The sequence below is a fragment of the Salvelinus alpinus genome, chromosome 13 (genome assembly GCF_045679555.1).
Source record: "Salvelinus alpinus chromosome 13, SLU_Salpinus.1, whole genome shotgun sequence".
NCBI classification, from domain to species: Eukaryota; Metazoa; Chordata; class Actinopteri; order Salmoniformes; family Salmonidae; genus Salvelinus; species Salvelinus alpinus.
The window spans coordinates 18,255,728-18,280,902 of NC_092098.1; the positions used below are offsets into that span (position 1 = coordinate 18,255,728).

General features: G+C 39.7%; 2 protein-coding genes across 4 annotated transcripts in view; one reads left to right on the forward strand and one right to left on the reverse strand.

The window, feature by feature from the left end:
* Nucleotides 1–540: 540 nt before the first annotated feature.
* LOC139537240 (protein YIPF6) lies at nucleotides 541–6,951 on the reverse strand. The gene is made up of 7 exons (XM_071338340.1): nucleotides 6,828–6,951; nucleotides 5,946–6,074; nucleotides 4,517–4,595; nucleotides 3,915–3,957; nucleotides 3,304–3,429; nucleotides 2,963–3,120; nucleotides 541–2,445 (listed from the first exon to the last, which is right to left on the reverse strand). Exons 1-7 carry the CDS (start codon nucleotides 6,858–6,860, stop codon nucleotides 2,324–2,326), a joined length of 690 nt encoding a protein of 229 aa, XP_071194441.1. The 5' UTR covers nucleotides 6,861–6,951; the 3' UTR covers nucleotides 541–2,323.
* A 339-nt stretch (nucleotides 6,952–7,290) lies between these two features.
* LOC139537239 (oligophrenin-1-like) overlaps nucleotides 7,291–25,175 on the forward strand; it is a 41,654-nt gene continuing 23,769 nt past the window's right edge. Inside the window, exons 1-15 of one of the 3 annotated variants that reach the window (XM_071338337.1) lie at nucleotides 7,291–7,726; nucleotides 11,149–11,244; nucleotides 11,804–11,865; nucleotides 12,324–12,395; nucleotides 19,520–19,621; nucleotides 19,845–19,955; nucleotides 20,613–20,717; nucleotides 20,907–21,036; nucleotides 21,141–21,241; nucleotides 21,468–21,559; nucleotides 22,290–22,368; nucleotides 22,631–22,664; nucleotides 22,821–22,883; nucleotides 23,815–23,889; nucleotides 24,484–24,568. In XM_071338337.1, the coding sequence (XP_071194438.1) occupies nucleotides 7,573–7,726; nucleotides 11,149–11,244; nucleotides 11,804–11,865; nucleotides 12,324–12,395; nucleotides 19,520–19,621; nucleotides 19,845–19,955; nucleotides 20,613–20,717; nucleotides 20,907–21,036; nucleotides 21,141–21,241; nucleotides 21,468–21,559; nucleotides 22,290–22,368; nucleotides 22,631–22,664; nucleotides 22,821–22,883; nucleotides 23,815–23,889; nucleotides 24,484–24,568 (1,361 nt within the window). In that variant the 5' untranslated portion in view covers nucleotides 7,291–7,572. The remainder of the gene's footprint in view (nucleotides 7,727–11,148; nucleotides 11,245–11,803; nucleotides 11,866–12,323; nucleotides 12,396–19,519; nucleotides 19,622–19,844; nucleotides 19,956–20,612; nucleotides 20,718–20,906; nucleotides 21,037–21,140; nucleotides 21,242–21,467; nucleotides 21,560–22,289; nucleotides 22,369–22,630; nucleotides 22,665–22,820; nucleotides 22,884–23,814; nucleotides 23,890–24,483; nucleotides 24,569–25,175) is intronic. The other 2 variants (XM_071338338.1, XR_011667491.1) reach the window with 2 other exon arrangements.

Sequence of the window (25,175 nt, forward strand, 5' to 3'; positions counted from 1 at the left end):
ATATCCTTACAATCGAATCACGTAGGCCTTCATGTGATCCACATGAATAAATGAAATATCCTACTTGCAACAATATAGCTATCTCAATGTTACTGTAATGTAATGTGCTATGTTATAGCCTACAATTTTTCTTGTCTGTAATAATGTCACCAAACATTCAAATTTGTTGATTGTCTAGTATGTGTGAATAAAATGGAATAGATATTGTAGGATATGTATGGGTTATTGTAGGGGATTTCTACACAGGCAATTTTAGAGGCTTAATCTGTGTCCAGGACACCGTCCCTTAACGAGAAACTACCCGACACCAGTCGTGGGGTCAATACCAAGTGCATTTGACTGCTTTTCATATTGTTTACCCAGTAACTTATGTGAAGTGATGTACATGTATAGTCTAATCCTTTTCTGTACAGTGTGTTTTGTCCTTCATGTGATTAAATACAACTGTGTTCTTTACATGCTTACTAAAGGTTGAGAATTAAATAAATACACTGCAGGCTGTAGTGATGCTGACATGCAATAATTACCATACAGTAAGAATCTTTGTGGACCATATTTAATCACATCTGTTACAATTCCATGTTGCGCAATCACAAATAATGAGGAAGGTACAAGGGCATAAAGTAATGACAAAGAAAAGAGCATATCCCATATAATGCAATAACACATATGTTCTCATTCTAGTAGCCTATGCACTCAATTCCTGGTTATATTTTGAGAAAACCATCACAGATACAAAACAAGTATTGTGAATGTTAGAGCTTGGGCTGGTGTCTAATTTCTTTATCAGGATATTCATTCCTTGGACCATGCTGATCATGTTCAGCTTTGTGTAGAAGTGGAATTTCAATACCATCCACCTCGTCGGCAATAACAAAGGCAAATCCCATGTCCCAGAAACAGCAGAAGTCATCCGACAGCAGATGCATATGTGCCTCTTCCGGCTTTACTTGTAAACTACTTCCGGCTTACCCCTAAAACTTACCACTAAAGCCCAATATCTTCAAGCCAGGAATCCCTCTGCGTGATGCCTCTTGTCAGTTTTAAGGGGGAAATTCACCCTTTTTCAACATAAACTTACTTTTGCTTACTAACCTTTGCCTGCTCATAGATGTTTAAAAATCACGATGCACACCAGATGTGATCAGTGGCCGTGTTCGAGAGCATAAAACCGTGATGCATCATGGGTAAATGGTGACTGACTGATCTACAAGTAATATTGAGTAGTTGAGTCTAAACTCGCCTTTAAATGGGCCTGTTCCTCTGCCCAGGCTTTCCTGACACATGCCCGATCTTAGTACACCTGGATAGGTATTTTAGGTAACAGCTAACCACAAGGACCAATGGCCAATTGTAAGTGGTAAATGGCAGAGCGATTACCCCCATGTACAATACATTTGATGACTGTACTTAAGGTGAACTTTGTGATTCATGCTACACAAAGATCTTGACTGGCATCTGAACAACAGAAAAAATGATTTTGCACCATATTACAGAACCAAATAAAAAATAAAAACAATTATAGAACCAAATACAAATTATTCAGATTTTGGAGAATTACAGTTTATATTCACATTTCTGTTTTAATAGAATTATATTAAATTAAATTATTAAATTATATTACTGAGAGAGAACAGGGCCTTTATAAATATATAATAACATAACTTTCCCCAGAAAATGTTAACTACAGCCACCTACTGTACATAATTTTAAATGTTGCTGATATGAAAATTGAGCAACACTGCCACTTACTATCCTTGGATAATCAAATCTTAATTTCTAAATGAGAATACTACTTGTAAATAATCTAAATAAAACAGAAACCTAAGAAATGTTGAAAATTAGGCATAAGGCAGTGTACAGTATACATACACACTGGCATCACATATTAGTCAGTGATATAGGTAAATGGACCATGTCACATAGAATATAGATCTCATGGTCCCCTTTACTCCTGCTAGTGTACTAGTAAGAAGTCATCTCTTCATGGGAGACACAGAGAGCCTGTTTAATCAAGCAGATAGTCCCTGTAAGGATATCAGAAAAGCCTCACTTTGACTCTTTTGTATGCATTGTACTCTACTGTATTTCTTAGCTGAGCTTAGCAATAATGGAAACAAAAAAAGAAAGAGGCAAAGCACTGTGCACTTTGGTCAAATCTCACTATTTTCCTTGTGGCACCAAAGGAAAATGCACAACGTTTTACACCAAGAGTACCCCCAACACACCATGGTCCTCGTCTTCCACAAATTACATGGTGTTGATTTGTATCCTTCTATTCCAAAAAGATTGTGTTAAGTTCAGTTTAGAGACAAGTCCACTGCTACGCAGACGGTGAGAACGTGAGAATCATCCATCCAATAACGAAGTAAAAGAGGAAGACGGGATACACCACCAAAGCTTTGCGATTAGAAGGCTGGCTATCTGCTAAGAAAGCTGTAGAGGCTGGGGGAAAATAATATACATACATTCAGTTACATGTTATCAGTGACTTGTTTTATGATTAAGCAATAAGGAGGTGTGTTTTATGGCCAATATACAATGGCTAAGGGTTGCTTGGACACAGCCCTTAGCCATGGTATATTGGCAATATATCACAAAGCCTCGAGGAGCCTTATTGCTATTATAAACTGGTTAACAATGTAGAGCAGTAAAAATACATGTTTTGTCAAACCAGTGGTATACAGTCTGATATACCATGGCTTTCAGCCAATCAGCATTCAGGGATCGAACAACCCAGGTTATAATAAAGATTAGACTGTATAATCTATTAAAATGTAGTACTAATGTTATGAGGAACACTTGAACAGGTTTAATCTTTATGCAACAGCTCCACCTACTGTAAGTCAGTATGACTGCAAACAGTCAATGTGTTTGTAGAGGTGTGTTGGCACCAATAAACGTAGTCAACCAAATAAGACGTGTAATATAGTTGTCTCCTTATGAAAAGGACTTTCCTTACCAAACGTGGACCAACTGAATGATGCTGTGACCACAATTAGTCGGACGATGAAGCTGACCATCCCAGACCCACCCAGCAGCACCAGCCTACAGACAACCATTGCCACAGTCAGAGGCATGATGCAGTAGCCTAGCACACACAGGCTCTGGAAAAAAGATCTAGAGGAAAGAAAAACAGGAATTTGAAATGCACATATTTCTAAGTTTTCAATTAATAAATAAAATTCACCTCAAGGAACTAATCATATTACAGTACTTGCATGTTCAAAAGCATTTTTAATTTGACTATAATGATTGGAAGCTGGCTAGAAAGTTTGGCAGATGTAAATGATGGATACGTACATGGTGCCTCCCAGCAGCTTTGAGTTCAGTGTGATGATGACAGATCCAAACCAGATGATCACAAACACCTCTGCAAACTGGGGCCCTCCATCTTCCTTACTGTCAACTGAACCCCCCTGCAGCATCCTGAAAACAGGAAAGAAACATTATAAATCCATAGCACATCCTTTTCCAGTTGTCTTTCATTCTTAAAATGGCAATCATCACTTGAAACAATAACAAATAATTTTACCTGCCCCCATTTTAGTAAAAAGCTAAAGGGATGGGGCTGGAGAAAAGCAACCATTCTCAAATTCATATACAGGGCTATGGATACAAAGACCATCTATTACATTAAAATGATCGTTTTAACCATATTTTGAGGCTATATAGTGTTTGCTTACATTTACTTTGTTTACAAACATTGGAGTAAAACAAGTTTACATTTTGGGTTCTGATGGGGTATGACAGTGGAACCAAGCTCATGAGGCATTTCTAAGTTATATTCTTCAAGAATCAATGGGTACATATGATTCATTTATAAGTGCAAAAATGGATGTAGCAACTGCAGATTGCCCCTTTAAAAAAGTATCAGTCATATTCTGCTACTACATTGACACACGAATACTCACAGAGCCAGTGTCACACAGAGCAATAATGGGCCCCACAAGTCCCCTGGAAAAGAGGAGGAAGTTATCACAATCTTCCTAGAACATCAAACACAATTACCATTGCCACATTTGTCTAGGTAGTACAGGAGGAAGTTAAAATAATATTACTAGAACACCTGTGTTTTCACTAGTTACCACTGCCACAAAGTCAAAATTGTCTATATCGTAAACATTTATGAAAACAAAAATTTGCTTTTTGGTCTTAATTTAAATTTAGGCATAAGGTTAGCAATGGAGTTAAGGTTAGGTTTAAAATCAGATAAAAAAAATAAAAAAAATGATTGGGGGAAAAAAAGGAAATTATTGAAAGCCATAATTATGACTTTGTGGCTATGTTAAGTAGTGATGACCAAACACCTGGCACATTTAGTTTGTCACATTTTCCTAGGTACTATTACAAATGTCAGTTTAAATCATGTTTGTTATATACATACTGTTATTCTTGTACGTGTTGGATAGATATCACTAAGTAAAGTACAGCTAGGTCACATGATGTAATACCAATTTATTGTGTTGGAATAGTATAAAAGATTAATTAATCTTTCAAAGTATATAGTACTCACAGTCTCTCAGTAGCGTTGAACTCTTCTTAGGATACATCACATGAACAAACTTTTTCCCCACTGCTTTCAGATCTCGTAACTGTAATTGAGACATGAGAGGGATTTTAGAAGAGGTTTTAAAGGTCTAATGCAGCCGTTTCTATCCCTATATCAAATCATTTCTGGGTGACAATTAAGTACATTACTAGCTAGGTTTCCATTCAATTGGCAACAGATTGTCATGTAAATATTCAAAAATCTGTATAAAGAAAATATGTGCATTTTCCCACCAAACTGACTTGTTGCGGATAAAAGTCAGTGCGTGATGACATAGTGCACACAAAATGTACTCTTACATTGTCATGTACCGAAGAAAAATCTAAAGTGACAAAACTCTACTGATAGTTGTTACGAAAACTGTTGTGTTGAATAGCAAATGTGTCTACTCTGGTCTTGGCATGTGCACTCTTGCCAACAGCTCACAGATACAGTGCGGGTAGGCTGTGTGGGTAGGCTAGTCTACATGATGAGATCATTATGGATAAGGAATATTTTTTATTTGTCAAACGGTAGTCAAGTATCAATCATCATGTCACCAGAATCAGACCCTCAATATTTATTGGAAAGGAGCATCAAGATCACTGTGCACTTTCACCACCCTGTGAAGTTCATCATAACTTATTTAATCTGTAGCCTAGGTTTCCGCGAGTCATAGTGGGAGGACCATACACCATATCAAGTTTACCTCGATATGATGGTTATTATATCAATATTTGCGCATAAAGGTGTTTCCACCACCTCCACTTCTCGAATAATTAATTGTACAGACACGAAAAGATCCCACCATGTCAAACAAACAAATGATCTGTTGCCATTTTTTTTTTTTTTATGTACCGAATCTACCTGTTTCCATCACATCTGTAGTGATTTAAAAAATATATATGGTATGACTTTACTTGCATTAAAAACTGTGGATGGAAACATGGTCATAGTGATGGATTTCAATTGGAATTGTCAAAATGAAACAACAATAGCTTCTTGGCAAAGACCAATTTCTCAAGCAAGAATTTTGCTAGGACTGTCTGGGAGGGGTCTGAATGGGGAGGGGAAAACTGAAAACTAGCAGTTATTGAGAGGTTTACAATTGTCTTTCTTATTGGTCTGTTAACAGTAATTTACCACCTGGTGATATCACCAGGGAGACAAACTCCATCCCACCAAAACAGGCAGAAATTTCAGGCAGTCTTTTTAAACAGCTTTTACACTAAAAGGGCATTATTATAATTGTCCCAATATTATCCCAACGCTCATAGCGTGGAAATATATAGAAAACATATGAAAATCAAATTTTTGACTGCACTGGGCCTTTAACATATAATGTAAGCCAAATTAAAAAGGGGTCATGTAAGATGGAAGTGTGCACAGTATGGCATGAAGAGGGAAATCTTACTATGGTGTCTTTGACAGGTTCATCCAGTGTGGAGTATTCATCATCATGACTGGGGGTTCCAACAGGCACATTGATCTCCCCCTCAACAGGGATGTCTCCTGATATGGATACATCTGACAGACCTGCAAACTGGAGATAATAACAGGAAAAGGGGTTGTACAACTGAATGCATTGAAATGAAATGTGTCTTCCGAATTTAAGGTGCGGGGCTGCCTTAATCGACATCCACGTCTTCGGCGCCCGGGGAACAGTGGGTTAACTGCCTTGCTCAGGGGCAGAACGACAGATTTGTACCTTGTCAGCTCGGACGCTCTAACCACTAGGCTACCTGACACCCTAAACACAGATAACGTTACACATAAATACTTGTTTCTCAATAATGACAACAACCGATTTTGGGCATTTAGCCAATGCACTTTCGTCGTGATAATTCACTGCAGTCTTATTACATGTTGTTAGCAAGCGCAAATATAATTACTGTACTTTAGCTAACGTTAGTTACACAGTTAGCTAACTAGCTAACATTAGACAGCTAGCGTTACAGTTGCTATAGTTCTCCCTCAGGTTTTGGAAGCCATTTAGTACTTTTGCATGGACAGTGACTTTTCAGAAACGAACACCGACTTTCATTGGAGTGCTTGTCTCTCTCGCTCTCTCTGTGTTGACGCGTTTACCTAACGTTAGCTTAACTACAATAGCTAACAGCTAGCTAGCTAACTTGAACACCCATGTTGACATTCCCTTACTAGCTAATAGTATTTAATATTGGCATCAGAAACGCTTAATAGAACGTTCATGTATAATATGAAAAACAAGATATTAAAGAATTCATACACTGTTGTACAATAATACCGGTAGTTACATTATGTACTTTATTCTTACCATAGGTTTACTTAACTCATCCACTTCCGCCATTTTCTCTGTCCAGACGGATATGAGACGTCATGCTTTGACCATGATGTCACGTGGCTTGATAACTGGCTACATGCTGGAGAGAAAACACGTACAAAAACTAGACAAATTAGACACACTTTTATGTTTGCATGATCTCCAGAATTTCTAAGATTAGCACCTTTTCAAAAGGAATATATTCCGGTTAGAATGCAATACTAGTATAAAAAGTGACTGATACAAATAATGGGATGTTTGATGCCAATATGGAGGGGTTTGCGTTGCAATTTTCAAGAGCATGGGCGCTGCGCTATGTGGGGTTCGGGATCAAAGTATATTGTCTTGACTTGTCAAATTGATATGAAGTAAGAGACAATAACTACAAGTAAAATATTACAATATGGAAAATATTTGGTGTAGTTGTCCCTTTAAGAATTATACTATGGGTGTGAAAGGAGGAGGTCCTTGGCAACACAGACCCAGATAGACACGAAAATACATTGTAACAAGAATCAGCTAACATTGTTTACCTAATGAATTAATGTGTCAAGGAACCAAAGAAGAGTCACTGTGTGCCACGGGTCCAAGGATTCGACAGCATTCATATCTGGAGGAGTGGGCTATTCAAATCTCAATCTGGAAATGTTATCAACAATGTTCTGCACTGATTCGATGCATTAATTCAGATTTCTAACTTAAACATCTAGGCTACTGTACAGCATTCCAAAAATAAGCAATGGGGCATCCTCCTCTTGAGTTCAGCGACTGCTATGAGGACAGTCCGGATTTTAGAGAAAGACTAAAATGCTATGAATTAGAATTGGAAAGAACAAGCAAATTTCTCAAAGATGTAATCAAAGACGGCAACAGTGTAATCAATGCAATCAAGGGTAAGCTTCTCTCTTTCTTCACCCTTTTTACTATTTTCTATATAGACTGTTTGTGGGTTTTAAATGTTTTTCTATGTAGTATGTCGAAGAAGAGGAACCTGCATTGTTTAGACACAGCCAACATACAAATTAGTTGAGCAATTGTTTCCAAAAAACAAAGCCTGCTTTGATATGATATAATGAAGCAATAAGCACGAGGGGGTGTAGTATGGCCAATATACCAGGCTAAGGGCTGTGCATATATACGACCCACGACGCAACGCGGAATGCCTGCATGGATACAGCACTTAGCCTTGTATGTTGGCCATATATCACAAACCCTCCAGGTGCCTTAATGCTTTTATAAACTGGTTACCAACGTAATTCGAGCAGTAAAAATAAATATTTTTGTCATACCCGTGGTATATGGTCTGATATACCACGGCTGGCAGCCAATCAGCATTCGGGGCTCGAACCAGACAGTTTATAATCTGTTGGAGCTCCTGATGGATTCCTGTAAAAATACATGAGTGTGAACAGATCCATAACATCATCAATGGAAAAACATTGCCAATTCATTGTGTGCCAAATAGTGACCTAATATGACTGTATTGGTATTGATTTCTGTTCAATTTTGATTTAACAAAATTTTACAGTAACACAAGTTCAGTATTTGTCTAGCAGCTGAATGACAAGCTAACAGTTTCAACCAGTTTATCAGCCTAACTAACATGTTACTTTTCTTGATAAATAATTTGTGGATGACAGTGGGCTGTGACGGCAGACTATCAATTATGTAACTAACAGAACATGTAAGAAATCATGACCTAATATACAGACAACCTACAGCTATAGTGTAATTTAACTCTGGTGAACTCTGGTATGTATGACTCATCCTATGCTGACTTGCGCATGTGACACTTTTACTGTGCTTCATAAAGTCAGTCAGCATTTTAGGTAGGCTTAAATGTTTGTTTCAGTCATACAAAAAATATGACCTGACGTTTGCACAGTCAATAACCAAACCCAAACCACATGCTAAGCAGGCGTAAGTGAACATTGGCCTTCCTCAGTGATTCCTTGTTCGACGCAACTGCATAAGCAACATGAACCTGTAGGATAAACAACGTTTTTTCATTGTTGTCGTGCTGTGCCTTATCCGTGCCATGGTCCTGTCTCTTTTCCTTCCTGTTTTCTCCTCCACCAAAACCACTGCCATGTGATATTTTACTCTACATATAAGGAGAAAATGCTGCCTTTGCAGATCATAAAAAGTGCAGCTTAAGGATTCTTACCCATCCCTTCCACATTACATAGCTGTGCCCCCCCCCCCCCCCCCCCCCTCATATACTCAATATAGCACATCCCCTTACTGTCCAAGGTCCCTGAGCATTGCGCATAATGTTATTGCACAACCCTATAATTTCAATGTCAATGATTCCATGATTATTTTACACAGTTACATTTTGCTTATCACTTTTCATTATTGCACGTTCCTGAATGAGTGAGTCAGCCCCTAATGTCCTTATTTGTTCTTAAGGGTCAGTGGGTGTAGCACAAATTAGTTTTTGTACCTAGTTCATTTGCATCAGGGAAGTTTGTAGCGCTTCCTGGACAGCAGGAGCACAAACTCTGAGTTTAGCATATGGGAGGGGTCCTCTGCTATTTTGTTTGCCATCCTCAGCATATGTGTGGTAGCTGTCCAGAAAAGTTGTGTTGGTAGGGTTGCTGATAATTCTTTCTTGCAGTTTCAGCAGACTTGTCACACTGGCTTTTGCCTGTACAATGACACTGTTCTACCACGCAGTGATGCAGGTGCAGGACACATACAAACTAAATATACTTTAAAACCAAATTGAAGCTGTAGAAATTATAATGGACCTACATTCATACAGTTTCTTGACTGTCCAGCTTGCTAATCGCCGAAATGAAAGGCCAAATGAAAAGGTCAGGGCCACTGGTTGGTAGTCATTGTGTTCCTTGGGGCATGGCTTTTTCGGGATGTGGATGATATGAGATGTTTTCCAGTCATGTGTGTGAGAGAGAGAGAGAGAGAGAGAGTTGAGGGGTGACTGGAAGATGGGTTGCCAGACTGGGCCAATGGTTTACTGAAGGCTAGCCTCAGTGTGTCACCAAAGTACCACTGTGCTAATCCCAAACGTCAGCTCTTGGATGTTCTCCATGAGTACCGCTGCCTTTGTTGGTATAGGACCAAATTTACTGGAACAGTATTTGCATTGTTAGACCCACCGAGATTCCGTTCTGTAGCCCAATTCACAAAAGTCAAGCTTTTTATCTCGAAAACAAAAACTGTCATTGTAAGGAGAGATGCAGTGTTGCTGCGTATAGGATATGTCACTTATTCTGTCTTGGTGATAACTGGGAGTCACTTGAAGAGAGTTTTTGTTGTCGAGGTATTAGGAGCTGAAATAAGAGTTCCCCCCAACACCCATCTGGGTGCAAACACAAGTCCTCTAGTATAGTATATCATTTATTTTTTTAATCACTGAAGTGAGGAGGTTGACTTTCTATAAAGAATTGAAAACCCTACTTACAGAATTGCCTTTGAATGAAAGGATGGGCTATGTTATTGTTGGATTAGTTTGTCTGATATTTTCTGCCTCTTCATTGGCACACCCCTGAGGTAAAATGAATTTGACACACCTATGCTAATGTAATGACTGTCTTCACTCATTAGAATGCTGAAAATAGATTATTTATAAACTGGGGGGTTCGAGCCTTGAATCCTGATTGGCTGAAAGCCGTGGTATATCAGACCATATACCATGGGTATGACAACATTTATTTTTACTGCTCTAATTACGTTGTTAACCAGTTTATAATAGCAGTAAGGCATCTCAGGGGTTTGTGATATATGGCCAATATACCACGGCTAAGGGCTGTGTCCTAGCACTCCGCGTTGCATCGTGCATAAGAACAGTCCTTAGTAGTGGTATATTGGCGATATACCACACCCCCTCGGACTTTATTGCTTAAGTATATTATTTGTATTTCTGATAGTGAAATTCAGCAACCAAAAACTATCTGATATGTTCTCATGCTGCCTGTCTGGGCTAGTCATGGGAACCAACCAGTACCTGTCTCTAACTTTGACAATAGTCCTGAGTTAGCCCAAACCAAGAGTTGTCTAAGAGGAAGTAGGTGGGCCTCTTTATTCTTATTATTCCAGGCAGCATGACTTCCTCAAACATACCTTTTCTGTTTAGTTGCTCTCCAAATACTGTGCTTATTTATTTATGGCTGAACTGTAATGATGACAGTTCAATCACATATAAGCTCCATGTTTGGCAATCACCAAAATAAATATCACAATTTAATTGATAATGTCCTAATTACACCCTTTATCCTTTTATATCTAAATGTAAAGTGCTACTGTTATTATGTTGATTGTGTCGATAAAGTGTAATGTGTGTTTTATGAAGGTTATTCAGTGGCAGTGCAGAAGTTCTCCCAGACACTCAGTGTGTTCCAGTTCGACTTCATTGGTGATTCTCTGACAGATGATGAGATGAACATTGGTAAGTTCATATAGTGCTTTGTCATACTTACACTTACTGTATTGGTCAGCCTGAAAGCCATATTCTGCATATCTCTATATGGCTCTAGTCTAGTCAGCCTTATTACTTTTCTCCCCAGCATTGACTGGTTGGCAATAGATTTCTTAATGTTTCTCAAAGTTTCAGTGTAATTGACTTCATTGAATTAGGAAGCTCTTTTTTGTTGTTGGTGATGGCACAACGCCTTTATTGATTTCACTTCCTCCCTTGTTCAGTGCATATTAACCTGTCATCTTCTAGGGAACATGTTTACCCCATTAATTACACTATATAATAATGAAACAAGAACTCTGCCAAATATATTCACTATACAGTTACATAACACAGGCCACACCATAATGTAATGTGACATTACAAGACATACTGTAAATGTATTGTGACACCAGCACACAGCTAGAATGTCTTGATAACACATTACCTTTTTGTCAAAACAGTGTCCAAGGTTAAAGAATATGTAGTTATGTACATGTGTCCTAGTTATGATATGTAACCTAATATCTATCTTTCTCTTTGTCTACAGCGGAGTCTTTCCAGGAGTTTGCTGGTCTCCTACAGGAAGTGGAGGATGACAGGATGATGCTGGTGGGTTATCAGCAGCACCTTTTTGACCCTGATACAACCAGAGGTGGAAATAAGAGAAACCACAACTGGAACTGGCTTCCTGGGGTGAACTCTGTCTCTGGTCTTGTCCTCCTTTGGGCCTGTGCAATATAAATAATGATGTCATGATACTGCATTATCAGTGTGCAGTGAAAAGCAGCACATCCTGTTATACTGGGCTTTCTGGATGCTTTACGGATTTAAAAAAAACACAGCTACTCTATAATTACAGCTGATGCTCTTTTTGAGGGGAAGAAGAGCAACACCTGCTGGAGTGCAAGATAATTCCCGGTTCATTTCTAGGCTTCTAATTGCTTGGTTACCTTTTTCATCCAATTTCTTATCATAACTAATCTTGCATGTTTGTAATGTAATGCATGGCATGCTTTTGCCAAATGGCCAACAGAACACTCAATGTTTCATGTTTTTTCCTCGTTCAGGTTCAGAATGCTTGTGATCTGCTTATCAAGCCACTGGAGAATTTTCGCAAGGAGCAAATAGGAGTGACAAAGGTGAGTTCATATTTAGCTTTATATTAATTTATTTATAATATTTAGTGTGGTGGATACTTCAGTATTTACATTTGACAAATATTGGTTGTTGGATTGGATTGTTGAGTATACCTACTTTTCATTGAACAGTCATGTGCCCATGTAGCACTTTTTCACTTTAACTAGATGGGAGATAAACAGGATCTGAGTTTTGGCAGTGCATATAAATCACGCTCATGTGCTGCTGAGGTGACACGGGCCCCCTTCCCCTTCCTCCATCTCCTCCAGATTTGCTTGTTGTGAAAATTCAGTGCGAAGCTCATGACACCAACCTACTTATTCAGCAAGACATTCAGTCAAACACAATGTATTTGTTTTTAGTGTACCTACCCAGTCCCACCATAAACTGACCTAGTTGATCAACTTTAAACTTTTTTACCATTACAAAGACTATTCAAATGTACTCTTTCTATCTATACTTGGTCCTACTGCAATGCAGGTTGATTGAATTGAGCCTTTAGATTAAGTGAATAAATAGCCAAAGTCAGTGGATGTGCTGTAGTAACACCACTAGTGTCCAACTACATAAATGTAGAAAGACATGTCCTGGAGGAAGGAGCTTCCAACTGGGCACAAACTGGTTGAATCAATGTAATTTTTCAACGTATTGTGATATGGAATCAAAGTGGAAAATACGTTTATAGGTATTGCATGTTCGAATGTCATCGCAGACAACTTTAGAATTTTAACTAATTGGCAACTTTGCAACTACTTAGCATGTTAGCTAACTCTTCCCCTTAACCCTAACCTTAAACCCTTTAACCTAACTCTTAACCTTAGCCTCTAGCCTTGCTGACGTTAGCCACCTAGCTAACATTAGACACAACAAATTAGAATTCATAACATATCATACGAATTGGAATTTGTAACATAACAAACAAAATTGATGATGGACATCTACAAATTAATACAAACCATACAAAACGTAACATATCATACTAATTGGAGTGTAACGGATTTAAATGTACTATGTTACATCTACCCCTGAGTCCAGGTTGGTTTGGGCTCCTGAGTGGTATAGTGGTCTAAGGCACTGCATCTCAGTGTTAGAGGTATCACTGCAGACCCTGGTTCGATTCCTGGCTGTATCACAACCGGCCGTGATTGGGAGTCCTATAGGGCGGCGCACAATTGGCCCAGCATTGTCCGGGTTGTAAATAAGAATTTGTTCTTACCTGACTTGCCTAGTTAAATAAAATAAATTAAAACTGAGCAAATGAAATGTGGCCATACTTCAGCAATGATGATATTTAGACCTATGTAGCATTTTACAAAGTCATCAACAACAATTGTTTGAATTCAACCCAGAATTGTTTAAAATAAACAGTCTAGGGTTTCAAGCTCTGGTTGATTTCAAATTTAATGTGATATTGAATTATTAAGTAATGGGACAAATTCACTTATGTGTATTAAAGTAGTCGAAAGTTTAGTGTTTGGTCCCACATTTCTTGATGTAATTAATCATTGCGAGCTAGGAATATGGGACCAAATACTAAGCTTGTTAATTTGTCCCAATACTTTTGGTCCCCTAAAATGGGGGACTATGTACAAAAAGTGCTGTAATTTCTAAACAGTTCACCCGATATGGATGAAAATACCCTCAAATGAAAGCTGACAGTCTGCACTTTAATCTCGTAGTCATTGTATCATTTCAAATCCAAAGTGCTGGAGTACAGAGCCAAAACTAAAATCTGTCACTGTCCCAATACTTTTGGAGCTCACTGTAAGTGAAAGTATAGGACTAACCCAAGTTACACTTTATTTATAGTGCATTTAAAGTCAGTGGCACAGATGGAACTACACAAGCATAAGATACATCTCCTTCAAATGTTTATATTTGGTTGTGTTGACAACCAAACACACTATCACTTTTGAAATCCAATAAATAGCCTATTAACTTGTCGACAAGTTAACAAATGATATTGGATTCACATCTCACACTCAACCAAAAGTAAAATAATGTGATTAAGCCTGTGGCTCAGATGGAAATATCCAAGCAGTAGATACATCTCCTCCTTTAAATGTTGATATTTGGTTGCATTGTCAACCAAACACAATTTAATATTACCTTTGTAATGCAGTAAATAGTTTCCTTAATTTAGGTTATCTTACAAAGGAATGTAATATTCTACCTTAAAACGAGTAACACATCTGTGGCCACATGTTGAGGTTACTAAAACTATAAAGGTCTTATGTAATCATATATACTATGTTCAAGATCACATTCATAAGTCATCACAGGTCTGTGGAGATCTTCACCATTGCTATAATAATCTGCGCTGAATCTCAAATGGCATTGATCACTTGCACCATGTACTTTTAATGTCATCTCAACTGCAATCCCAGTCATTTGGTTCTGCTTTTAGATGAATCACAGCAATGTCACATTAATCTGTTGTCTAAATAAACAAAATGTCTGATATTGTATTCCCATTTGAACTTTGCTGTGCTTTTAAATGGTTGAAAGCACAGTGATAGACATTTGGGTGACAACTAAACCAAAAATCAGACATTGTTTTCCATGGGAATTTGGTTGTGCTTTTAGATAGTTGAAAGCATAGTGATAACACATAGGAAATTCAACTGTCTTTTTAAGAGGGTGAATATAATTTGTAATCCCATTGATCAACGTCTCAACCACATTGAAATTATGTAGTGTGTCCAGATCTATCTAACACACATTAGTCTCAGCATTTGTACTAAATACATGGACATTGCTTTCAAGAAGTGGTAGATTGCCTTTATCCAACTAAATATTTGTGTGACTCTCTTCCCTTTGCCAAGTAAGCTATGGTCTAGGTTGTGGACTGTAGTGCTTTGGCATCTGTAATCAACTGCAGATGACCTCAGCTGAGACGCTAGCTCAAACAAATGCTTGGCATCCCAAGCGTGTTGGCAGTACTATCCACACCAGGGTTTCCCAACTCTGTCTTTGAGGATGTCCAGACAGCCCACATTTTTGTTATAGCCCTGCACTAACAGACCTGATTCATCTAATCAACTAATACTCAACGCCCAAACCTTCTATTTTAACAAACTAATGCAATGGTAAATCTTAGCGCTGACGGTAGCGCTATAGGTCCGGGGGTGTGTCAGAAATATTTTTGCTAATTTCACAGCAGGAATTATGGGAACAATAGGTGACGGTGCTACGAAAAGGCTGGGTTTTGATTCATATATAAGTTGTCGGTAGGAGTTGTGGGACAAGGGCTTGACCATTCACTGGCCAATCAACTTGTTCCAAGGATTAATACTTCATGTGGTTGTCTCAAGTTGTGTATGTTATTGACTGCCTTTGCCTTGTCATCAACTCCAATTCGGCTGGAGGCACGGAATATTTGTGTCCTCGTCCGTTTATTAAAGGCCCAATGCAGTCAAAATTCATTTCTTCCTTTGATCAATTTGATCAGTGTTATTTCCTAATAGTTGCTGTTTGGAAACACAATCTACACAGGACCTTCTAACCAGCAGGTTTGCATGGGTGTGGCATTTTGGCTGTCCATGGTGATATGACCATCCTGAAAATTGGTCAATAGACCAATAGCAGCAAAGAGTTCCAAACCTCTCTGCCAATAACAGCTAATTTTCATTTTTCCCTTCCCCATTCAGATAGGTCCCAGAGACAGTCCTAGCTAAATTCTTGCTTGAGAAAAGTATTTTGTTTTGCTAAAAAGCTATTTTTGCCCATTTTAATGGAACTCTATTACAATAAGGTACTTAATTGTTACCCAGAAAATTATATGCGTTGTTCTTGATCCCATTTCACACGGGCTATTTTGGAACCATGTTTCTTGGGCTAGCCCTGAAAAGTCAGCGCTAACCCTGCTCAGGAGCAGGGCCAGCTATCCCTGGGCTAAGGTTGGTGCTTGCCCACTTTAGAATGTGCAAGTGTGAACACTCGCTCAGCCCCAGGCTAAAATCTCCCTTAGCCCTGGGCTAAGGTGCAGTGTGAACGCGCCTCACGTAGGCGCCTCACATATGCCCATCATGGAATGAGAGATGAGACGATGACGGTGACACACGTGCTGTATTTAGAAACATCTAAGTTATTTTCATTCGATTAAAAACCAAGCCCTCAGTAGGCTACCCTTACCCTACTATAACGAAAGCTGGTTAAATAGCAATGTGTCTGCTGTCTTTCTGGCCATGCATTAGCCAAGTAGCCTATCATAAAAGGTGTCTAAATGGTCATCTTGTGAGGCTTTTACTGGCATGCTTTTGCGTTATTCACAATTCACATACAGTAGGCCTACCTGCATACTCCATTTTACTTGTATCCATCCCCATTTCCAAAGAGTGCCTCTTGTCCAGTTACCAAAGACGTGCTCCTCCAAAATTACTCAAATTATTCTGTCCTATTGTAGATAAAAAGGGGATGCCCGCTTACTGTTTTGCTGCTCCCAAACGTTATTTTTGAATAAAGCTTTGGTGATTAAGATTTATTTCATAGCGGTCTCATGAGCCAAACCTTTTATTGATAGTATTGGGTACTGGTGAATGCATTGGGCAGAAAAAAAACTGCCTTCATTGATATGTACACGGGCACAAAGAGCACATTTCTGTTGTTCCATGAGCATTTGGGCACTGTGCGTCATGGATATTACATAACCAAACGCTTTAACGCTAAGACCTACTTTTGGTGAGTCAAATCTCCCTATTTACGCTGAATGAAATTGTCACTTTTGCGCTAGTTGTTAAGGACACACCTCAAATATTGCCACTCCTTTCACCTCAGTGCAAGCGAGATGATACTGGGGCAAAGGTTGGAAAATGCCAGAGTGCCAGTTTTTACATGCTGTAATTGCCAGCTAACTTGTGTTTTGACACTTGCACCGCCTTAGTGCCAGACAAAAATAGAGCCCCTTGAGTAGTTGAATCAGGTGTGTGAGGGTTCAGTGCAGGGCGAGAACAACACTGTGGACTGTTTTTTGTAGTCCCCCAGGAGAGAGTTGGGAAACACTTATCTCAACTGATCAAGGCCAGTTATGGCTGTGTGGAGCAACATGTGCATGTACAAACTCAAATCAAATCAAATTGTATTTGTCACATACACATGGTTAGCAGATGTTAATGCGAGTGTAGCGAAATGCTTGTGCTTCTAGTTCCGACAATGCAGTAATAACCAACGAGTAACCTAACAATTTCAAAACAGCTACCTTATACACACAAGTGTAGAGGGATGAAGAATATGTACATAAAGATATATGAATGAGTGATGGTACAGAACGGCATAGGCAAGATGCAGTAGATGGTATCGAGTACAGTATATACATATGAGATGAGTAATGTAGGGTATGTAAACATTATATTAAGTGGCATTGTTTAAAGTGGCTAGTGATACATTTTTTACATGTATGGCAGCAGCCACTCAATGTTAGTGGTGGCTGTTTTAACAGTCTGATGGCCTTGAGATAGAAGCTCTTTTTCAGTCTCCCGGTCCCTGCTTTGATGCACCTGTACTGACCTCGCCTTCTGGATGATAGCGGGGTGAACAGGCAGTGGCTCGGGTGGTTGTTGTCCTTGATGATCTTTATGGCCTTCCTGAGACATCGGGTGGTGTAGGTGTCCTGTAGGGCAGGTAGTTTGCCTCCGGTGATGCGTTGTGCAGACCTCACTACCCTCTGGAGAGCCTTACGGTTGTGGGCGGAGCAGTTGCCATACCAGGCGGTGATACAGCCCGACAAGATGCTCTCGATTGTGCATCTGTAAAAGTTTGTGAGTGCTTTTGGTGAGAAGCCGAATTTCTTCAGCCTCCTGAGGTTGAAGAGGCACTGCTGCGCCTTCTTCACCACGCCGTCTGTGTGGGTGGACCAATTCAGTTTGTCCGTGATGTGTACGCAGAGGAACTTAACTTTCTACCCTATCCACATCGACGGAACAGGAGGCTGAAGAAATTCGGCTTCTCACCAAAAGCACTCACAAACTTTTACAGATGCACAATCGAGAGAATCTTGTGCTCCCTCTGCTGTTTCCTGAAGTCCACGATCATCTCCTTTGTTTTGTTGACGTTGAGTGTGAGGTTATTTTCCTGACACCACACTCCGAGGGCCCTCACCTCCTCCCTGTAGGCCGTCTCTTCGTTGTTGGTAATCAAGCCTACCACTGTAGTGTCGTCTGCAAACTTGATGATTGAGTTGGAGGCGTGCATGGCCACGCAGTCGTGGGTGAACAGGGAGTACAGGAGAGGGCTCAGAACGCACCCTTGTGCGGCCCCAGTGTTGAGGATCAGCCGGGTGGAGATGTTGTTACCTACCCTCACCACCTGAGGGCGGCCCGCCGGGAAGTCCAGTACCCAGTTGCACAGGCCGGGGTCGAGACCCAGGGTCTCGAGCTTGATGACGAGTTTGGAGGGTACTATGGTGTTAAATGCTGAGCTGTAGTCGATGAACAGCATTCTCACATAGGTATTCCTCTTGTCCAGATGGGTTAGGGCAGTGTGCAGTGTGGTTGCGATTGCGTCGTCTGTGGACCTATTGGGGTTGCGATTGCGTCGTCTGTGGACCTATTGGGGCGGTAAGCAAATTGGAGTGGGTCTAGGGTGTCAGGTAGGGTGGAGGTGATATGGTCCTTGACTAGTCTCTCAAAGCACTTCATGATGACGGAATTGAGTGCTACGGGGCGGTAGTCGTTTAGCTCAGTTACCTTAGCTTTCTTGGGAATAGGAACAATGGTGGCCCTCTTGAAGCATGTGGGAACAGCAGACTGGGATAAGGATTGATTGAATATGTCCGTAAACACACCAGCCAGCTGGTCTGCGCATGCTCCGAGGACGCGGCTGGTGATGCCGTCTGGGCCTGCAGCCTTGCGAGGGTTAACACGTTTAAATGTTTTACTCACGTCGGCTGCAGTGAAGGAGAGTCCGCAGGTTTTGGTAGTGGGCCGTGTCAGTGGCACTGTATTGTCCTCAAAGCGAGCAAAGAAGTTGTTTAGTCTGTCTGGGAGCAAGACAAACTGTTACTATTATGACATTATGATCTTGCTATTATTATTGTTGACACATGATGAAGTCTCACACTGAAAAACAATTCAAATGTTTTGTTGAATTATTGTGTAATTAATTGAATAAACTTCTGTCTATCTTTTAGGAAAGAAGAAAGAAGTTTGAGAAAGAGAGTGAAAAATATTACTCTCAGTTAGATAAACATCTGAATTTGTCAGCTAAGAAGAAGGAAACTCAGCTGCAGGAGGTTGGTGGAAATCCCTCAACAGAGACTTCCTGTAAAGAGTTTAATGGAACTCTGAAGGGATTAAAAGTTTTGTTTGTAAAATGTGAATATTTTATTCTAATGCTCCCTAATTGGATAACTCAACTGGCTCAAGCTCACCGGCTTAAAGTTTAGCCAATAACAACAAATATTAAGACTATTCGGAAACAAGCTGCTTTGTAATCACCATTTCATTCCTCCAAAGGCTGACGAGCTGCTGGACAAAGAGAGGCGGAACTTCTATGAGTCGTCAGTGGAATATGTGTACCAGATCCAGCAGGTGCAGGACAGGAAGAAGTTTGATGTGGTGGAGCCTGTGAGTGTTTTCTTCCTCTCGGTCGTCCACACTTCCTGTTTACACCTCCCTGTGTTGCTGCACGGATATATATATATATATATATATATATATATATATACACACACACACACACACACACACACACACACACACACACACACACACACACACACACACACACACACACACACACACACACACACACACACACACACACACACACACACACACACACACACAGCTACAGATGCTGCCTGTGTAAGCTATTAAATGATACGGCCACAGTGGATCAGTGGCACACATCCTGAACAACCATAATTACCTCTGAACACCATTGCACATTGAGACAGGCAAGTCTAACATGGCACACTAGGAAAGAATTACTCACAATCTCATTGATTTTGATTTCTCATTTGAACCAATGGCTAGATTAGCAATAGGTCAGTGTTAGAGTACGGTATGAGTGAGTGTTAAGAACAGCCTTTGATTAGCTATGAGAGTCTAGAAGTCTGGTACGCAAGGCTACTGTAGTACGGAGGTGAACTCTTACACTTCACTTCATTAAGTATTATAAAATTAATTTGCCCATTATAAGAATATAGTGAACGGACCATTTTTGAATAATTATCAATATACTAATAATCGGTTGTATGTTGGGTTGTTTTCAATGGACAGGTGCTGGCATTTCTTCACAGTATCCTAACACTCAACAACCTGACGGTGGAGATGACTCAGGACTTCATGCCCTATAAGCAGGAGCTGCAGCTCAGCTTGCAGAATGTGAGTAGCTACCGATGGTAATGACAACATTAGTTAAATGAGACTCAATAATGATGATGCCTAAACCTGGAGGCGATAGATATATTAATGGTGATGGGTCTAGTTAGGACTCCAGGAAGCTGTCATAGGGCTTCCCAATAACCATCCAACATGACCGTGAGTCTGAGTGTGTTTTGATGTGATCTGCAGACGCGGAACCACTTTGAGAGCACTCGTGAGGAGATAGAGGAGCTGATGAAGAGAATGAAGCAGCAAACCCAGATTGGTAAAATGCACAGCAAACCAGTCATTGAGGGCTACTTGTACTCTCAGGAGAAGTGTAAGTATGCATGCTATAGTTTGTAAACCTGCTACATTCCTCTCAACATGTTGTATTCAATAAGCCCTGACCTGACATGATAAACTATCACCCTGCTCTCTCAGGGGCCTTGGGTGTGTCATGGGTGAAGTACTACTGTAAGTATCACAAAGACAGTAAGCTGTTTGTCATGGTCCCTGCTGAACCAAAACCTGCAACCAAACAGGTAGGTCATAAAATGGGTCGTATAATCTGTATAAGACACTTGAACAACTATTTGTCACATCTCTGATAATTGATCAGACTCAATGGAATTATTTAAATGCACATGCGCTCATATATTACTTGTGTTTTTACTGTTTTATTAACTTTCTGCAAAGCTTTAATGTAGAGATTCTCTCTAGTCCTCTCTCCCCCACTTTTTAACTACACACTATCATGGTTTCTTCCAGGGCCCCACAGAGCTGAAGCTTAAATCCTGCTTCCGCAGAAAGACAGAGTCCATAGACAAGCGCTTCTGCTTTGATATTGAAACTTACGAGAGGTTAGTACAAATGCTCCACTTTGAGACTTCGAGATGAGGTAGACTTTGTATTAGATGATACATGCCTTGTGGGATAAACAAGTTTGAGCAGTGAAGTGAACAGGTGGTCTACAAGGACACTAAGTGTGTGGGTACAGAGTGGATTCTAGCCCAAACAATCAGTTGGCAGCAGGCTCCTCTATATCCTGCTGGAAGCAGATGGCAAACTCAGTGATTTCAGGAGAAGGGAACACCATGAACTCATATGTATACAAGCAAAACATTCTGTACAATATGCACAGCAGAGGGACACAAGCCATACACTGACATTTCATATCAGACCGAGGGATGTCAGACACCAGTTCATAAAATGTTGATCAATCAGGGCAGACAAATACAGGTAACTACCAAAAGGAAACACCAACAAAGAGTCTTAATAAGGTGTTAGGCCACCACGAGCCGCCAAAACAGCTTCAATGCGCCTTGGCATAGATTCTACAAGTGTCTGGAACTATTGGAGGGATGCGACACCATTCTTACATGAGAAATTCCATAATGTTGTGGTTTTGTTGATGGTGGTGGAAACCACCTGCTTTCAATATACTTTATATCCCTCATACTTCCTCTTTTTTGGCAGTTATATGTAGATTTAAGTTAATTTTTATTTTGATTATGGGTTTCATGTAACAAAACTGTAGACAAATAAATGAAATATATGCCCTAACTGTGACACTTGTTCCTATAACCATAGAAACACACCTGTCACACTCCAGGCAGTTTCGGAGGCCAACAGGAAGTTGTGGATGGAGGCCATGTACGGAAAAGAGCCTGTGAGTTTCTTTGCTGCCTCCTACTGGAGGGTCCATACAACCCCCCTGGTCCAAAAGTTATTCTGTACTGTAAAGGCATTGTGTTTATAGTCCTCATCTTGCTGTTTACTTTGGTTTTGATAAACAATAATATGATTATAAAAGCAGCATCTCTTTATAATAATAGCATATATTCTGCATCATACAGATCATTTATGATGGCCACAGAAAGCTCCACATATACTTCTGTTTCTTGGTGTCTTACATTTTCCTTTCATTCCAGATTTATCATTCCCCAATTCACAAGCAAGCTGAAAGTATGTACCATTAGCAGTGTTCATTTTTTTGTATTTTACTGCAGTATATTATAGTGAATTAAAATGTATTCGTCTCATTGAACATCCTTACACACACACATTTGTATGTAGTGCCACTGCTTGTGAAATCTATAAAATGTTACTTGCCTTCCACAGTGCAATTGAATGAAGTTGGATTCAAGTTTGTGAGAAAATGCATCAACTTTGTTGAAACTGAAGGTAAAGTTACCAGAAAGTTCCAGTACACACCATGTGTTTTCTCTTTGTATGTCTCGGATCAGATTTCATGCCAGGTTTGTCATAGTCTAGTCAGTTTGCCTCATTGCCCTTTAGAGGGCAGAGATGAGTTGTGTTTGGAATGAGATCTGCTAAAGCCTCACTGCTATCCTGAATGAACCTTCTCACCAAAGGCCAGCACTAAATAAAAACACTGGCTCCAATGTGACGTCCGGCCAGGAGAGCATAACTTTGGCATGTAGCTCAACATAATAAACTTCCTTACAGTAGAGTACTTCAGTCCGTACTAAATGAGCTGTTTTACTTTGTTTACATCAATGGAACTATTAATAACGCAACAGTACTGTGCATAGCTTATTAATAATCATGCTTGCAGGTAGGCAACAAAGGTATTACTCCAGAGGGAGTCTATTCACATGTGGCATCAGAACACTTTTAACAGTGTGGTCACCTCATATTCAACTGTTTCAATTTCTCAAGCAGCTTAAATTCTTTAGATTCCATGGGCCTTCTCACTTCAGCCCTCCCTAATTCACTCTTCTATACTCTACTTTAATTTAGTAAAAATACACTCAGTCTGTATTTATGAGTTTGGTGAAGCACCAGCACTATGATATGCTCCCTGTATCTTTCACAACCAGTAAGATATGCAGGCATCATATAATAACATAAACTCCAGCTGTCCACTGGAGCAGTGAAGCAAATCATTCATTTGAAAGAGGTTGAGACGTAGGCTAGCGTTGTCAAGGCGGTGTCTGCTACGTTCCCATTTTCACTCCAGTTCAGACAGGCCTGCACTGAGGAACAGCCTGTACATTTCCACTGCTTGGAATTTCTCTGGAGGAAACTCCCCCTTTAGTTTCCTTTTACCTCAACCCCATCCACTCTCTCCATCTCCTGCTCTCTTTTACAGGACTCACACAAGAAGGAGTGTACAGAACTGTTGGCAGCAACATCCAAGTCCAGAAGCTTTTAAATGTATTTTTTGGTGAGGAAATTACCCAGTCAACATCTGTGCTCTCTATTGAGTTGGGATTGAGGAATGCATAGAAACAGAAGGGCTGTTTTGAAGCAGAATAAAATGATTAAGTTGTTAAATGTACCTGTTTCACTGGCACACACAACAGGATTTGAAACAATATTAAAAAGTACTTAGTAAATATTGTTTTATTTCTAATTTATGGACTAGTTTATAAGTAATTTCCTCGCCCCTAAGGCGGATGACAATTAATTGATCCGATATTTAAGATGTGCCATTGCAAAGGCTAAATTTATTATATTGTATCCATGTTTGCAGCCCTCTATAATGATGTTGTGGAAACATTGAAATGTTATATTTACTTGCCTTTTTGAATGAAGGAATACAATTAATGGTTGCATATAAATAAATAATCTGAGACAAATAAGCTCTTTAATAAAATAGTTTAATTAACTCTAGACCAATACATTCAGATATTTCAACTGGCTGGACCTACTGTAGATAACTTGCCAGTTATTTTTTTTAAATATATATATAGCTATATATTTTATTTTGACCATTACTGCATATTTGTTTTTAATTGGTTCCCTCCTCTCTCTGTAGACCAGAAATGCCCAGGGGATGTGGATTTCCACAGCGGTGACTGGGACATAAAAACCATCACCAGTGCCATGAAGTTTTATCTCAGGTGTGTTCCCATCCTCTTAAATCATCCAGCAGGTGACACACAAGAGCCAGCTGCTCTGTAACAACAAGTTCAATATAATTATGTTACACCAGCCTTTGTCTGAAGCCCATTAGCACTCAGCTTCTACATCAGAGCCATATAAAATTATATACGGCTCTGTATTGCGTGAAGTGTACAGTATGCACAGTATAGTATGTACATTTTGCAGTTCTATGGCATTTCCAGACTGTATATTCTGTATATGTTTTATATGAAAATATTATGTTTCAAGTTAGTTATGTCTAATGATTAGAGATACTTTGTAATAATCTATGCTGGCTGAGGATGAGAGGTTTTTCTCTGCTCCATGAGCCTAGTATAATTGTTTGCTGTTTGAAGTACTCCGTTACAAGGCCTCTTGGCTTCAAGGCCAGGTTTTTATCCTCCCCCAATACCCATCATGATGATTTACTCACATGTCTTTTTGCCACGCTTGGAAGAGGCCAGGCAGCTGTTTGAAGGAGCTTGCTCAAGGCCTTTGGTCTCTCATGCCTTAACACTGCGCTGATAAATCTAATTTCAGATCAGGAAATAAAAATGTTGATAAAGAGAAATTTGCCAGTGAACT

Excerpts from the sequence above, each read along its gene's own strand:
- LOC139537240 (XM_071338340.1), bottom strand. The coding sequence starts at position 6,860 with ATGGCGGAAGTGGATGAGTTAAGTAAACCTATG. Across the intron at positions 6,075-6,827 it reads ATGAGTTAAGTAAACCTATG|TTTGCAGGTCTGTCAGATGT; the intron begins GTAAGAATAAAG and ends TATTATCTCCAG. Across the intron at positions 3,121-3,303 it reads AAGCTGCTGGGAGGCACCAT|ATCTTTTTTCCAGAGCCTGT; the intron begins GTACGTATCCAT and ends TCTTTCCTCTAG.